Raw genomic sequence first — 14,036 nt, 5'->3', positions numbered from 1 at the left:
AAGTGCCAAAACACCAAGGTTACTTACCGGTAGCCGGTTTTTCGGGAGCCCATGACGGCACACGAGAGAGGGGATCCGCCTATCCAGGACAGGATCCCTACTGAAGATAAAAGGGGCGGTACCTCTCCCTCGCTTCAGTTGGTTTACAGAGCATGAGAGGCCCCCCGGGTTAGTACACGTGGTAAAACTATCACCACATTATATCTAACTAAAAAAAAAGCACCCAAACTATAGTGCACACCAAAGGAGTGATAAGGGGGGGGATATACAGGTGCCGTCATGGGCTCCGGAAAAACCGGCTACCGGTAAGTAACCTTGGTGTTTTCCCGTCTCCCATGACTGCACACATGAGAGACTTTTGTAGAATAAGACACCTTAGGGAGGGACCACCGCTTGAAGCACCCTTCTACCAAAGATTAGGTCAGTAGAGGAAGATAAATCAAGTCGATAGTGCTTAAAAATGGTCGAAGGTGAGGACCAAAAAGCGGCTTTACAAATCTGTTCAATTGATACTTCAGCCTTCTCTGCCCAGGAGGTAGCCACGGCTCTGGTGGAGTGAGACTTGATGCCTTCTGGAACCGGAGCGCCACTTGCAGAGTAGGATAACAATGGCCTTCCTGATCCATCTGGCAATGGTTCTGTTAGCTACCCCGTGCCCTTTTCTACTACCCTGAAAGGCTACAAAAAGGGACTGATCTTTCCTCCACTGACTAGTTATTGACATATACTGTAATATGGCTCTCCTTACATCCAATGTATGGAACTTTTGCTCCCCAGGGTTTCTAGGATTATTACAGAAAGATGGCAAGGAGATTTCCTGAGTCCCATGAAGCTTTTGGACCACCTTGGGGAGGTAGGCCGGGTCTGGTCTTAGAACCACTCGGTCATCCAAGATCTGCGTATATGGAGGGCATATAGATAGAGCTTGTAGTTCGCTCACCCTACGGGCCGATGTTAAGGCTACCAGTAATACAGTTTTAAGTGTGAGTAGTTTTGGTGACAGCTCTTGTAATGGTTCAAAGGGATCTTTGGTTAAAGCTTCTAAGACTAGATTCAGGTCCCAGGGTGGTATCTTTGGGATAATGACCGGCCTCGACCTGCCACAGGACTTTATGAACCGGGACACCCACCTATTGGCTGCTAGGTTGCAGTTATATAGGGCCCCCAGAGCTGAGACTTGGACTTTGAGGGTGTTAGTGGCTAACCCAAGTTGCAGCCCCGACTGTAGGAATTCTAGGATAGGTCCCACTGGAGCTACATCCCCTAAAAGGTTCCCCCAGGAAGTCTAGGAACTTTTTCCACGTTCTACCGTAGATTTGGGATGTTATAGGTTTCCTACTCTTCAACAGGGTGGAGACTAACCCTGGAGAGAATCCCTGGCAACTCAGTAGCGCTCTCTCAAATTCCAGGCTGCCAGATGGAAGCCCTTCACCTGAGAGTGGACCACTGGTCCCTGGGAAAGCAGGTCTGGAACCTCAGGTAAGATCCATGGATCTGTCACTGACATGAATCTCAGAAGGGAGAACCAAGGCCTCCTCGGCCAAAACGGAGCTATAAGAATTATTCTCACTCGATCCTCCCTGATTTTCCGGACCACTACTGGGATCATTGTTATCGGTATCGGGGGGAATGCATAGGCCAGGATGAAATTCCAGGGTATCTACTGCGAAAGGGTTTTCTCCTGGATTCAGTGAGTAGAACTTCCTAACCTTTCTGTTGCGTGCAGTGGCGAACAGGTCTATTTCCGGTTTGCCCCAGGCTTGAACTATTTGTTGGAAAAGTTGGGAGTTTAGGGACCATTCCCCCTGTCTTAGGTGCCTAGGACTCAGGAAGCCTGCTTGTGTATTTTCTACCCCCTTTATATGCAGTGCTGTGATGGATAACAGATGTTGTTCTGCTAAATGGAAAAGTAGATCTGATATTTCCATGAGGCCCCGAGATCTCATTCCCCCCTGGTGGTTGATGTAGGCTACTACTGCCCGATTGTCCGTCATGACTCGAGTGTGGCGGCCCCGAAGCAAGGGGAGAAAATGTTTCCCGGCTTTTTCTACTGCCCATAGTTACATTTGAACCGTAATCCTTTTCTAGCGAGGACCAGGTTCCCTGTATTGAGTGGGATCCCATGTGTGCTCCCCATCCTGTGGCACTCGCGTCGGTTGTAATGATGTCCTCGACTGGTTTTTGCCACGGGACACCGGCTGTTAGATGCTTTTCTACAGTCCACCAGAGTAGGGAATCTCTTAGAGCCATGGAGAGACATAGTTCGCTCTCTAAATGCCCTTTCAATTGTTTGTGCTGACAGAACATCCCACTGTAGTTGTCTTAAGTGGTACTGTCCCTATCCTACCGCAGGTATGCATGATGTCAACGAGCCTAAAAGGGACATTGCGTTCCTCAGTGTCATAGCTGGCCTTTGTATTGCTGTGCGAGCTAGGCCCCTTATCTTGGTCACTTTGTTCTCTGGTAGGAGGCAGCGTTGTCGCTCGGAGTCCAGTATTAACCCTAGGAAGGATTGCACTTTTACTGGTGTTAATCTTGACTTGGGGATGTTTACTATCCATCCTAGTCCTATTAAAGTTGATATCACTTCCTTCACTTGGTGTGTGCAGTGGGTCTCCGACCTCCCTACAACAAGAAAGTCGTCCAGGTATGGACAATGTCCCGGGAACGAAGAAAAGACATTACTTCGGCCATCACTTTGGTGAAAACTCTGGGGGCTGTAGACAGGCCGAACGGAAGGGCTGCGTATTGGTAGTGTTTTACCTGACTTTGGACGTAGAGCTCTACTCTCAAGTATTTTTGTTACTCCCGATGGACTGGGATGTGATAGTAGGCATCTTTTAAGTCTATCACTGCCATGAGGCAGTGCTGGAACAGAATTTTTGTGGCCGTATTGATTGACTCCATTTTGAAGGAGCAATTGCCTACCCACTGATTGAGTCTACTCAGGTTGACTATGTTTCTCCAAGAGCAGTCTGGTTTTTGTATTAAAGAGGGGGGAGTAGAACCCCCTTCTTACTTTTTGCACTGGGACTTCTTGTAGGACTTGTTTTTGCACTAGTCCCAAGACTTCCGTCTCCAGGGCCAGCTGTTGCTCTTGGGCTCTCCTTCAGGGTGTCATTATAAAGGTATGCCTGGGCTGACTGGTGAATTTTATTTTTAAACCGTCCTTGATTATGTTTAGGACCCATGTACTGGGGGAGATATTTGCCCAGGCAGAAAGGAAGAGAGAAAGCCTTCCCCCTACCTGATGTCATCGGGGAGATTTTTTGGAGGAAGTAGAGGGCCCTTTAAACATATAGCTCGATCCTCCTTTCTTTAAAGTCCCAATTTTTCCTATCTCCTGGGGGACGACCCCTGTTAAATCTCCTCCACCGAAAAGGCTGCTTTTTGGGTTCTCCCGGAAATCGGGGAAAGCTTCCTATCCTTCCTATCCCCCGCATGTTCCAAAATTTCCTCTAGTTTTTTCCCGAAGAGGAATTGGCCATCACATGAAATGGAACAATCTATGTTTCGATGGCAAATCTCCTGGACACCCTTTAAGCCACAGGGCTCGTCTTGCCGCATTTGACAGGCTTGCTGCTCTAGCTGTTAATCTCGCGGAATCTGCTGAGGTATCCGCTAGGAAAGCCACTGCTCCATGTACCAGTGTCAGATTAGACAGTATTTCGTCCCTAGGAACTCTATCCTTGATCTGGTCCTCTATTTGTTGTAGCCAGACCATGAGGGCACAAGCGGTACAAGTACCAGCTATCGCTGGTTTTAATCCACCTGCCGAAGCTTCCTCAGGAAACCATCTGCTTTTTTTTATCAAGCGGGTCTTTCAGCACACCAGAGTCCTCTAATGGTAGAGATACCTTTTTTGAGGATTTAGCTATGGCACCATCAATTTTTGGGACTTTTTCCCAGGTTTCTGAATCCTTTTGCTCAAATGGGTACCTACTTTTTGATGTAGAAGGTAAGCCCCCTGACCTCTCAGGTTTTTTCCATTCCCTGTCAATTAAGGCCTTTATCTTATCGTTTACAGGGAAGGTGCGCTTTTTCCTTTCCTCCAGTCCTCCAAAAATAACATCCTCCAATGATTTAGGAGTTTTTTCCTCTTTAAGGCCCATTGTAGACCTGACAGCTTTGACCAGCTTTTCCACGTCCTCTGTTGGGAAAAATGGACGGCCCCATATATCGCTGTCCGAGGAGGATTCTGAGGACTGAGTAGAGGAAGAGGAGGTGGAGGGGGACAGCAATCTTTCCCGACCTTTCTGCACTAGCGAGGCCTCAATCAGAATCCCTTCTACGGCTTCTTTTATCCGTTTTAAGGGCTGCTTTTAGGGAGCCTTTCACCTCCTCTTGTATTATAGCCCTAAGGCTAGTCACCAAATCAGGGATTTCATCCTGTATGGTTTTGTTTGTACAGTTAGCGCAGAGATCTTTCTGCCACTGATCTGTCAGCGGGTGTCTGCATAGGGCGCATTCTCTATTCTTTGTTTTGCTGCTAGAATTCCTCGACCCCTAGTGATCAAACAGAAAAAAAATCGAACCCCGATACCATAAGGGTGACATTCACGTAGATCACTTACCACCGCGCTGTCAATCGGGGGTACCGATCTCGGAGGCTCCTCAGATGCACTCGTGACGTTTCTTCTGGACGTTTCAGAGTCATGCCGGTCGCGTTTACGACTGCCGCTCCCACCACACGAGTGGCTGCTCCTGGTATGCTGGCGGCTCAGCCTGGCATCTGGCGAGAGCTCTTGCTGCTGCTGCCACTGCTGCTCTTCTTGCCCCACTTCCATTGTGAAGTTTTGGGCATGAGTGCGTCTTCTGTGGTCATACCCCTAATAAGGGGGATCCACTGCACTCTCCGCCTCCTCCGGTTACCCCCACAGCCCCCCTGCCACGCCGCCGGGATCTTCTTATGCCGGCCGGCATTTTTCCGATGGGCGCCGCCATCTTGGATCCCGGCGCCGCCTCACAAAATCACACGGGCACGCCCCTTTCCCAGCGTGCCCTGCGTGTGACGTCAGAGGGGCGCGACCCGGAAGCAGCCGCCCCTCCTGACCTGGATAGATGCGGCAGAAGGGGGAGAGCGGCGCGGCAGCCACGGCAAAGCCCCAGGACCCCAGGCCGTGCTGCATCTACGTCCGCTTGGACGCTGAGCCCCCAGGGGACCCGCGGACGGCACTTCCCCCCCCCCCGAAGCACAGCGCCCAGGACCCCGCCTGTTCTTCCACGCCAGCACAGGAGAGGGGCAGGTACGTGTGATGCCGTCTTCAGCACACAGGTCCCTGTCAGGACAGGAAACCCAACTGAAGCGAGAAAGAGGTACCGTCCCTTTTATCTTCAGTAGGGTTCCTGTCCTGGCTGGGCGGATCCCCTCTCTCATGTGTGCCATCATAGGAGACGGGAAAAAGGCAATTTAACCTGAATACTGAAGTTTTAGTTTAGAAAAAACAGCTCATGCAGAGAGCAGGCGAAGGCACCAGAGAACAGGCAGAGGCAGCAGAGAGCAGTCAAAGAGAGGAGGAGGCGTACCAGACAGCAGATATAAAGGAATATGCTTCCAATCCTGGTATATGCACCCACATCCTGGAACATGCTCCACCACGCCTCATCCCGGTATATGCTCCCCTCCTATGTATGTGCCTCCATATCACACAATACAAACTTTGCTACTCACCTTCCTTCTTTCCCCGCCGTGTCGTCTTCTGAAGCTAGCAGCTGAATTCAGCGTCGAAGTGACGGGAGGAGCATGACGTCGCTGCCATGCGCCCAATCACGTGTATGCAGACGTTAGCTGCCAACTGGCCAGCAGCACGTATTACGATGCACGGACCCGGCAAGTTTGTGCGCTGCAATACACCAGCTAGATGTGTGTCCGATGACGCAGATCCAAATTCAGTAAGGGCTGGCATCGCGCAGGGCTCTTCACCCGCCGGCCCCAGTCCACTGATGCAGAAAGGCGATTACAAACTTGCCCACACGGAGGGCTGTGTGTGCCCCGCTGCCCTATGAGAACCACCCCATGGTAATGATCATCAAAATAAGCACTGAATAAAAGTGGCCATATTTCTGGAGCATATGGCAAATTTAAAAAGGAGGAAAAAAACGAAAAACAAACTGAAATATTCAGAGGCGCATGAATAAAATAAGACCAAAAAGATCGAACTGACAAGAAAAACAGGATTTTTTGGGTTGCTTACCGTAAAATCTGTTTCTCGGAGCCTTCATTGGGGGACACAGAGACCATGGGTGTATGCTTTGCTGCCACTAGGAGGCTGACACTATGCACAAAAAAATGTTAGCTCCTCCTCCGCAGTATACACCCCACCGACCGGCACCAATTTCCTCAGTTAGTGAGAAAGCAGTAGGAGAAGTAACAAACAGAATGAAAACAGGACAACTCAACTGTAACCAACCGACAAACATAAGAACAGGAGTTGTAAAACATGGGTGGGTGCTGTGTCCCCCAATGAAGGCTCCGAGAAACAGATTTTACGGTAAGCAACCCAAAAAAATCCTGTTTTCTCGTTCGCCTTATTGGGGGACACAGAGACCATGGGACGTCCCAAAGCAGTCCCTGGGGTGGGAAACAAACTTCCATCAGGCCAGCGGACTCACCACCGCGGCCTGCAGAATCCGTCTACCTAGGCTGGGGTCCGCCGAAGCGTAGGTGTGGACTCTGTAGAATTTCACAAACGTGTGAACCGATGACCATGTTGCAGCTTTGCAAAGCTGCAGCGCGGAAGCTCTGTGGCACACCGCCCAGGAGGCACCCACTGCCCGAGTAGAGTGGGCCCTGATCCCCGGAGGGGCTCCGCGACGCTTAACTCTGTAGGCTTCCAAAATTGCCGATCTGATCCAGCGAGCAATAGTGGCCTTTGACGCCGAGTGACCTTTCCGTGCCCCATCAGGGATAATGAAAAGAGACTCCGTCTTTCGCAAGGAAGTCGTCCTAGACAGATAGACTCTTATCGCCCTAACCAGGTCCAGCTTGTTCAAGGACCGCTCTCGGGGATGAGTTGGATACGGACAAAAGGATGGTAGCACGATATCCTCGGTGAGGTGAAACGAGGACACCACCTTCGGCAGGAAAGAGGGCGGAGGCCACAGAACTACCTTATCCTGGTGGAGCAGCAGAAAAGGGGAGCGGCACGAAAGAGCTGCCAGTTTCGACACGCGACGGACGGAGGTGATGGCCACCAGAAAGGCTACCTTCCAAGAAAGGAGAGAAAGGGAAATATCCCTGAGGGGTTCAAAGGGAGGACCTTGCAGAACCTCAAGAACCAGATTAAGATCCCATGGATCCACGGGCGCCCGGTACGGCGGAACTGTGTGAGCCACGCCCTGAAGAAAGGTCTTAACCTGAGGACGGGAAGCCAATGTTTTCTGAAATAGAATGGACAGCGCCGAAACTTGACCCTTCAGGGAACTGAGGGCAAGGCCCGCATCCAATCCTGCCTGAAGAAACGCTAGGACTGAAGGGAGCGAAAAGGACATGGGCGCGATGTCATTGGTCTCACACCAAGTGAAATAGGCCTTCCAAGTACGGTAGTAGATCTTGGAAGATGATGGCTTTCTGGCTCGGATCATGGTCTGAACTACCTGGTCGGAAAATCCTGCCCGTTTCAGAACCTCGGTCTCAACAGCCACGCCGTTAAATTGAGTGGCCGAGAATTGGGGTGGCAAATCGGTCCCTGAGACAGCAGATCTGTTCTGTCTGGAAGCTTCCAGGGGGCGTCCGCGAGAAGGTTGACAATGTCCGCGAACCAAGACCTTCTGGGCCAATTCGGGTCGATGAGAATGACTGGAATTCCTTCTGCCTTGATCTTTTTCAACAGGTTGGGAAGAAGAGGCAGAGGAGGGAACAGGTAGGGAAGGCCGAACTGGGACCAAGGAACGGCCAGGGCGTTGGCGCCCACTGCCAGAGGGTCCCGAGACCTGGACACGAATTGTGGGACTTTCCTGTTGAGGCGAGACGCCATGAGGTCTACATCCGGGGTTCCCCACCGAAGGCAGAGCAGATGAAACACCTCCTGATGGAGGAACCACTCCCCCGCCGCGAGACCCTTGCGGCTGAGAAAATCGTCGGCCCAGTTGTCTACGCCGGGAATGTGCACCGCGGAAATTGTCGGAACGGAAATCTCCGCCCAACGAAGAATCTTGGACCCCTCCGCCAGGGCTGAGACACTCCGTGTTCCCCCTTGGCGGTAGACATATGCCACCGCTGTGGTGATGTCAGCCTGATTCCGTACTGGCAGTTCCTTGAGGAGCCTTTCCCAGTGAACGAGAGCAAGATGGATAGCTCGAATCTCCAGAATGTTGATCGGTACTGATTCCCGATCCGACCATCGACCCTGAACAGTGTGGTTGCGGAACACTGCACCCCAACCGAGGAGACTGGCATCTGTGGTTACTATCTGCCAGCGAATGGGAAGGAAGAATCGACCCGATAGAATGAGAGGTGACGACAACCACCAGTTGAGGGATCGCTTGATCCGGTAAGGAGGAACAGGGCGATCCAGGGACCGAGGCGACCTGTTCCACTTCGACAGAATGGCCTGCTGGAGAGGTCTGGCGTGAAATTGGGCAAAGGGAACTGCCTCTATCGCCGCCACCATCTTTCCCAGGACCCTCCTGGCTGTACGGAGGGACGGGAATCGTGAGATCTGCAGCGATCGTACTTCCTGCTGCAGAGAGAGAATCTTCTCTTGTGGGAGAAAGACCCTTGACCGACGAGTGTCGAACAGAAGGCCTAGAAAGACCAGGCGTTGGGTAGGAACCAGACAGGACTTTTTCCTGTTGACGATCCACCCGAAATCGGAAAGAGTGTCCAGGATGATTGACAAACTTTGGTGAGCCTGTTGAAATGAGGGAGCCCTGATCAGAATATCGTCTGGGGACGGGAAAAGAACGAGACCTCTGACTCACAAAGCCATCAACGCAGCCACGATCTTCGTGAAGAGTCTGGGAGCGGTGGCAAGACCGAAGGGCAGTGCGACGAGCTGGTAGTGGTGCTGTCTGAGGAGAGAGGCGATAGCCGTAGAGAACCCCGGGATCAAGGCTGGATCCTTTGGAGGCCGGGAATCGAAGAAACGATCCCGTGGGAGAGAGACGAACTGTATCTTGTATCCTGAAGATACGACCTCCCTGACCCAAGCGTCCTCTACGGAGGCCAGCCAAACGTCCCTGAAGGAAGGAAGTCGGCCTCCCAATTGGAAAGGCCCCTCGCGTGTCCAACGATAGTGATGCTGAAGTAGACCGTCCAGATCTGGACGGTCTGCCCTGGGAAGAGTGGGATCGCCAGGAAGGAGTGGGTCTGAAGGAAACTTTCTTTCTCTCTTGGCGAGCCTGCGGTCTCTGTTGGCTGGAGGAGTTGTCCGTCGTATTGAAACGGCGGAAAGTCCGAAAGGGTCGAAACTGACGCCTTAGAGGAGGTCTGCGAGGATTGGACTGAGGGAGGAGTGAACTCGTGCCTCCGGTGGCGTCCTTAATAATCTGGTCCAATTGGGACCCAAAGAGGCGCACCCCCTGAAAAGGCAGGTTAGTGAGGGACTTTTTAGAAGACAAGTCCGCTTGCCAGGCCTTTAGCCAAACTGTACGTCGAATTGCAACTATGTTGCTTGACGCCTGAACTGCACAGGATGCGGCATCCAAGGAAGCGGAAAGAAGATAGTCCCCAGCATGGGAGATCTGATTAGTGAGATCGGCCAAACGCTCCGGTTGCGCCTTATCTAAGACGCCTTGACGAAGGTCGTCTGCCCACGTGGCTATGGCCTTTGCTGCCCAGGATGAAGCAAAGATTGGGCACACAGCCGCTGAAGCCGCTTCAAAGGCAGACTTCGCCAGGGATTCTATAATCCTGTCATTAGAATCCTTTAGGGACGCCACGCCTGAAAGCGGGAGAACCGTGTTATTGGAAAGCCTGGACACGGGCGGATCCACCGAGGGAGAGGCCGACCAGTTGTCCGTGAGCTCCTTAGCAAATGGGTAGAGTACGCCTAGACGTTTTCCTCTTTGAAAGCGTCTGGTCGGATCCTCTCTTTCCTTGGTAAAAATCTTCCCAAACTCGGAATGGAAAGGAAAAACCCTGGAGGGAGCTTCTGTCCGTCTGAACGAAACCTCCTGATCTGAGGATTTCGCAGGGGAGTCAGCAATATCGAAAGTATGATGGATCGCTGCAATGAGGTTCTGCACTGTGACCTTCATGTTTGCATCCTGGTCTGAATCCAGCTCTAAAATCCCCTCAGATGACATGTCCGAAAGCGCTTCACCTGACTCGGGAGAGGAGGCCCGAGAGGGAGGCTGCTGAGAAGGGCTATGCGGTGAGATGGGACTAGGAGAGGAATCCAGCTGGGCATCTTGCCTGGGTCTTTTGCGACTAACGCTGGCTGACTCAGATGGAACAATTTGGGACCTGCTTGGCCCTGCTGAAGAGTCCAGGGGCAACTTATCAAGAACGGCCACCAGGGACTGAGACACCTTGGTGAGGTCTGCCACTGATTGAGATAGCGAGGAGGCCCAGCCAGGCATGGGGGGTTCACTCTCACCTGGAGCCGTAGAAGGCTCCTGGACGGCGACAGGCTGAATTGGGTTGCTACAATCCAGGCAGAGGGGAGTGGACTGGCCTGAGGGAAGTTTGCGATTGCACGAAGAACATGCAAAGAACTTGACTAAAGTGCAGGGGGGGGCAGTAGAGCGGGTACGATCAGACTTAGAGGTAGACATAGTGAAAAGCTGAGGTAATGCCGGAAGGTTGGGGGACAGAGGGCAGAGAAGGGTCAGTCTGCAGTGCAGAGCTACTCACGGTCCGGTGTCCCAAGAAGCGATGCTCTGCGACCTGTCAGTGGATGCAGGTCAGAGCGAAATCCGGCCGATAGATCTCCTGAATGAAAAAACCAGCAGGCAGAAGATGATCCGGTGACGAGCTGGTGTCCGGCTAACAGGCTGGTAAAATGGCGCCTGCCTGAGAAAGAGCGCGCGTCCAGGAGAGGAGGGAGGGCGGAGCACATCGCAGGGTTAAAATTCACCGCCCTCTAGCCAATAGCAGGCTGGGCAGGTGAAGGACAGGCGGTGGGAGGGCCTGGGAAGAGCGGGAGAGAAGCCCGCTTAGAAGAAAGGGGCGGGGGGCGTGGCCGCGACGCAGCGGTAGGCCCGAACTGAAGCCGGGGCCTAAATTAGTTGCGGCGGCTGCCTGTCAGCAGTGGGTCGGCGCAGAGGTCGGAAGAAGGGGACGCCGCAACCGCAAGCCGCTCTCAAGGGGAGGAAAGGAAAAAGGCCCTGTGCTCCCTGTCCCCAGAAAGGGGGGGGGGGGGAGGGGAAGATCTATACTCACCCATCCCCGATCCGTTACCTGGGTCTGAAGAAGTCCTGCGTCTCATCCAACCGACAGGCTCTGGTAGGCGAGTGGGAGGGAGACTGGCGACAAGGACCCCTAGAGTCGCTGGCACGTCTTGGTGTCGGCGTCCGGCTGGCTGGTCCTGCCGCGGAGAACTGCAAGGATACGGGGTGGCAGTACACGCCGTACTCGCAGACTCCATGTGGGAGTACAGATGTGACTTTTCACTCTGTATCCTTCCGTAGAACCTGTAAAGGAACGACGCACGACGAGGTAGATATGGGTCTAATGAAAGACCCGTGTCCACCTCCTACTGACACTAAGCTAAACTGGGGAAATTGGTGCCGGTCGGTGGGGTGTACAATGCGGAGGAGGAGCTAACATTTTTTTGTGCATAGTGTCAGCCTCCTAGTGGCAGCAAAGCATACACCCATGGTCTCTGTGTCCCCCAATAAGGCGAACGAGAAATAGGGATTTTACAGAATTTCTCGAGATTATCATGATTATGACTGAGTCTTTTTTGCGACTTATCTTGTTCAAGCTCACATGAGATCACACTTCAGAACTGCATTATAAAAGTACTAAATAATATTCTGCAATATTGCAATGTTTAGAAAAAATAAACACGAAACACGTCTTGCTAAGAAAGTCGTATGTGCACATGATTTGAGATATGACACAGCTAGAAAATCCAAGACTCTTCCATAGCAGATCTTTTATGTTGACAGAATATAACAACGCTTACATAGAAAAGATTCCCATACATTATTACATGTTGGATTATATACCTTGAGAATCCTCAGGTGGTTTAAATAAAGCTTTGGCTTCTTCAACACTCCCTTCAATGCTGACCACAAGCTTCTTGTCTACAACACAAGATGGGAAAATTAATTCATTAAATTGCAAATGGTACAAAAAGCATCAAAAACCATGTATGGTCTGCTCCAGCCATGTGAATAATAAGTCTGTCGTATCTCAGTCTGAATGTATATACAAATGAATAGCATTTAATGTTTCCCAACTACAGATATGCATGTACTAACTAGTATCATGGTGCCATTAAGATATAGGAAGACAAGTCAATATTGTTTTTTTCCAGGATAAAATCTCAGAACATTTTCGCATGCATGAGTCATGCAATCAACATTGGTAATGCTTTAAGCCCCAAACCACGAAGCAGTTTACCACAACGAAAGCTCAATAGTCAGCACACAGTGAAGTAACACCCCATGAGACGTCACAGCATCGTTCTCATTTGCAATCATAGCCAAAATTCTTCATACCGGAAGCAAAATGCAATTTTGAAGTTTACCACACAGGAAAAGTGACAAAAAGCTGAACAGAAGATGAATACTCACCCTGCCGATAGGGCTGGGAGTAACTCTTCATGTGGGCTGACATCAGGGCAAAAGGGGAAATAGGTAGAGAAAGAGCAAGACATAAATTAGAGTAAAATGCGTCCAGAGAATGTATGATTGGACAGCAAGGAGAAGAATGTGGTGACAGCCTGTGTCCTGACAGCAAGGAAGAGAGTGTGGTGACAGCCTGTGTTCTGACAGCATGGAGAAGAGTGTGGTGACAGCCTGTGTTCTGACAGCATGGAGAAGAGTGTGGTGACAGCCTGTGTTCTGACAGCATGGAGAAGAGTGTGGTGACAGCCTGTGTTCTGACAGCATGGAGAAGAGTATGGTGACAGCCTGTGTTCTGACAGCATGGAGAAGAGTGTGGTGACAGCCTGTGTTCTGACAGCATGGAGAAGAGTATGGTGACAGCTTGTGTTCTGACAGCATGGAGAAGAGTGTGGTGACAACCTGTGTTCTGACAGCAAGGAGAAGAGTGTGGTGACAGCCTGTGTTCTGACAGCAAGGAGAAGAGTGTGGTGACAGCCTGTGTTCTGACAGCATGGAGAAGAGTGTGGTGACAGCCTGTGTACTGACACCAAGAAAAAAAAAAAAAAGGGGTAATATTCCATGTCCTGAAAGCAAGGAAAAAGAGTGTGGGTATATACTGTGTCATAACAAGGAAAAGAATGTTGATATATCCTGTAACTTGACAGCAAGAAAACAGTGATGACAAAGTAATGTATCCTGACAGTATGGAAAAAGTTTGCCGACATTCTGTACTATTCAAAAAGGAGAAGAGTGATGATTAGCGCTGTCTGGACAGCAAAGAAAATTGTATGGTGTTAACCTATATGCTGATAACAAGAAAAAGTGTAGGGATATCCCGTCTGGAGGATTTTTTTTTACAAAATCTCAAGAGAAAAAAAAAAAAAAAAAAAAGGGTAGTATAGGTAACATATCAACACAAGCAATATTTTACTTCTGATGAACATTACATTGACAGTGATCAGTCTAATGATCAATCAGAACAGCACCCATGAACAAAATACCAGCAAGAACTGAATGGAACGTCAGCCATTTACTACAGCTCAACCGGATCATTCATGGCTCTGCCAAGATAAAGAGGTCTAATATTTTAAAAAGACTTAAAAGGTAACCATACACATTGGACTGAGGTCAGCAGAGTCCGCAGACTTCAGAGGGACAGGCAGAACATCTAATGTGCATTTGCTCGTCTTTGGATTTCAAGAAGTCCGAAACATTGTCCTCCGGGGAGATAATCAACCATCAGAGGAGTATGGCAGAGGCTCACTCCCCTCTTCCCATTGAGAACACTTAGCTTAGCAGAGAGTGCAGATGAATGT

The 14,036-nt window shown here is 50.7% G+C and overlaps 1 protein-coding gene across 7 annotated transcripts in view; it reads right to left on the bottom strand.

The window, feature by feature from the left end:
• Positions 1-14,036, bottom strand: part of THOC5 (THO complex subunit 5) — a 95,338-nt gene that overhangs the window by 54,397 nt on the left and 26,905 nt on the right. For 5 of the 7 annotated variants that reach the window (XM_073554081.1, XM_073554083.1, XM_073554080.1 and 2 more), the window contains exons 9-10: positions 12,688-12,723; positions 12,118-12,195 (exon numbers count right to left, since the gene is read on the bottom strand). In XM_073554081.1, the coding sequence (XP_073410182.1) occupies positions 12,118-12,195; positions 12,688-12,723 (114 nt within the window). The remainder of the gene's footprint in view (positions 1-12,117; positions 12,196-12,687; positions 12,724-14,036) is intronic. The other 2 variants (XM_073554085.1, XM_073554086.1) reach the window with 1 other exon arrangement.

Source organism: Dendrobates tinctorius, unplaced genomic scaffold, assembly GCF_039654945.1.
Source record: "Dendrobates tinctorius isolate UK_male_01 unplaced genomic scaffold, ASM3965494v1 ptg000206l, whole genome shotgun sequence".
NCBI lineage: Eukaryota > Metazoa > Chordata > Amphibia > Anura > Dendrobatidae > Dendrobates > Dendrobates tinctorius.
The sequence above is the reverse complement of the archived record's forward strand: the minus strand, read 5'-3'. Positions and strand labels throughout refer to the sequence as shown.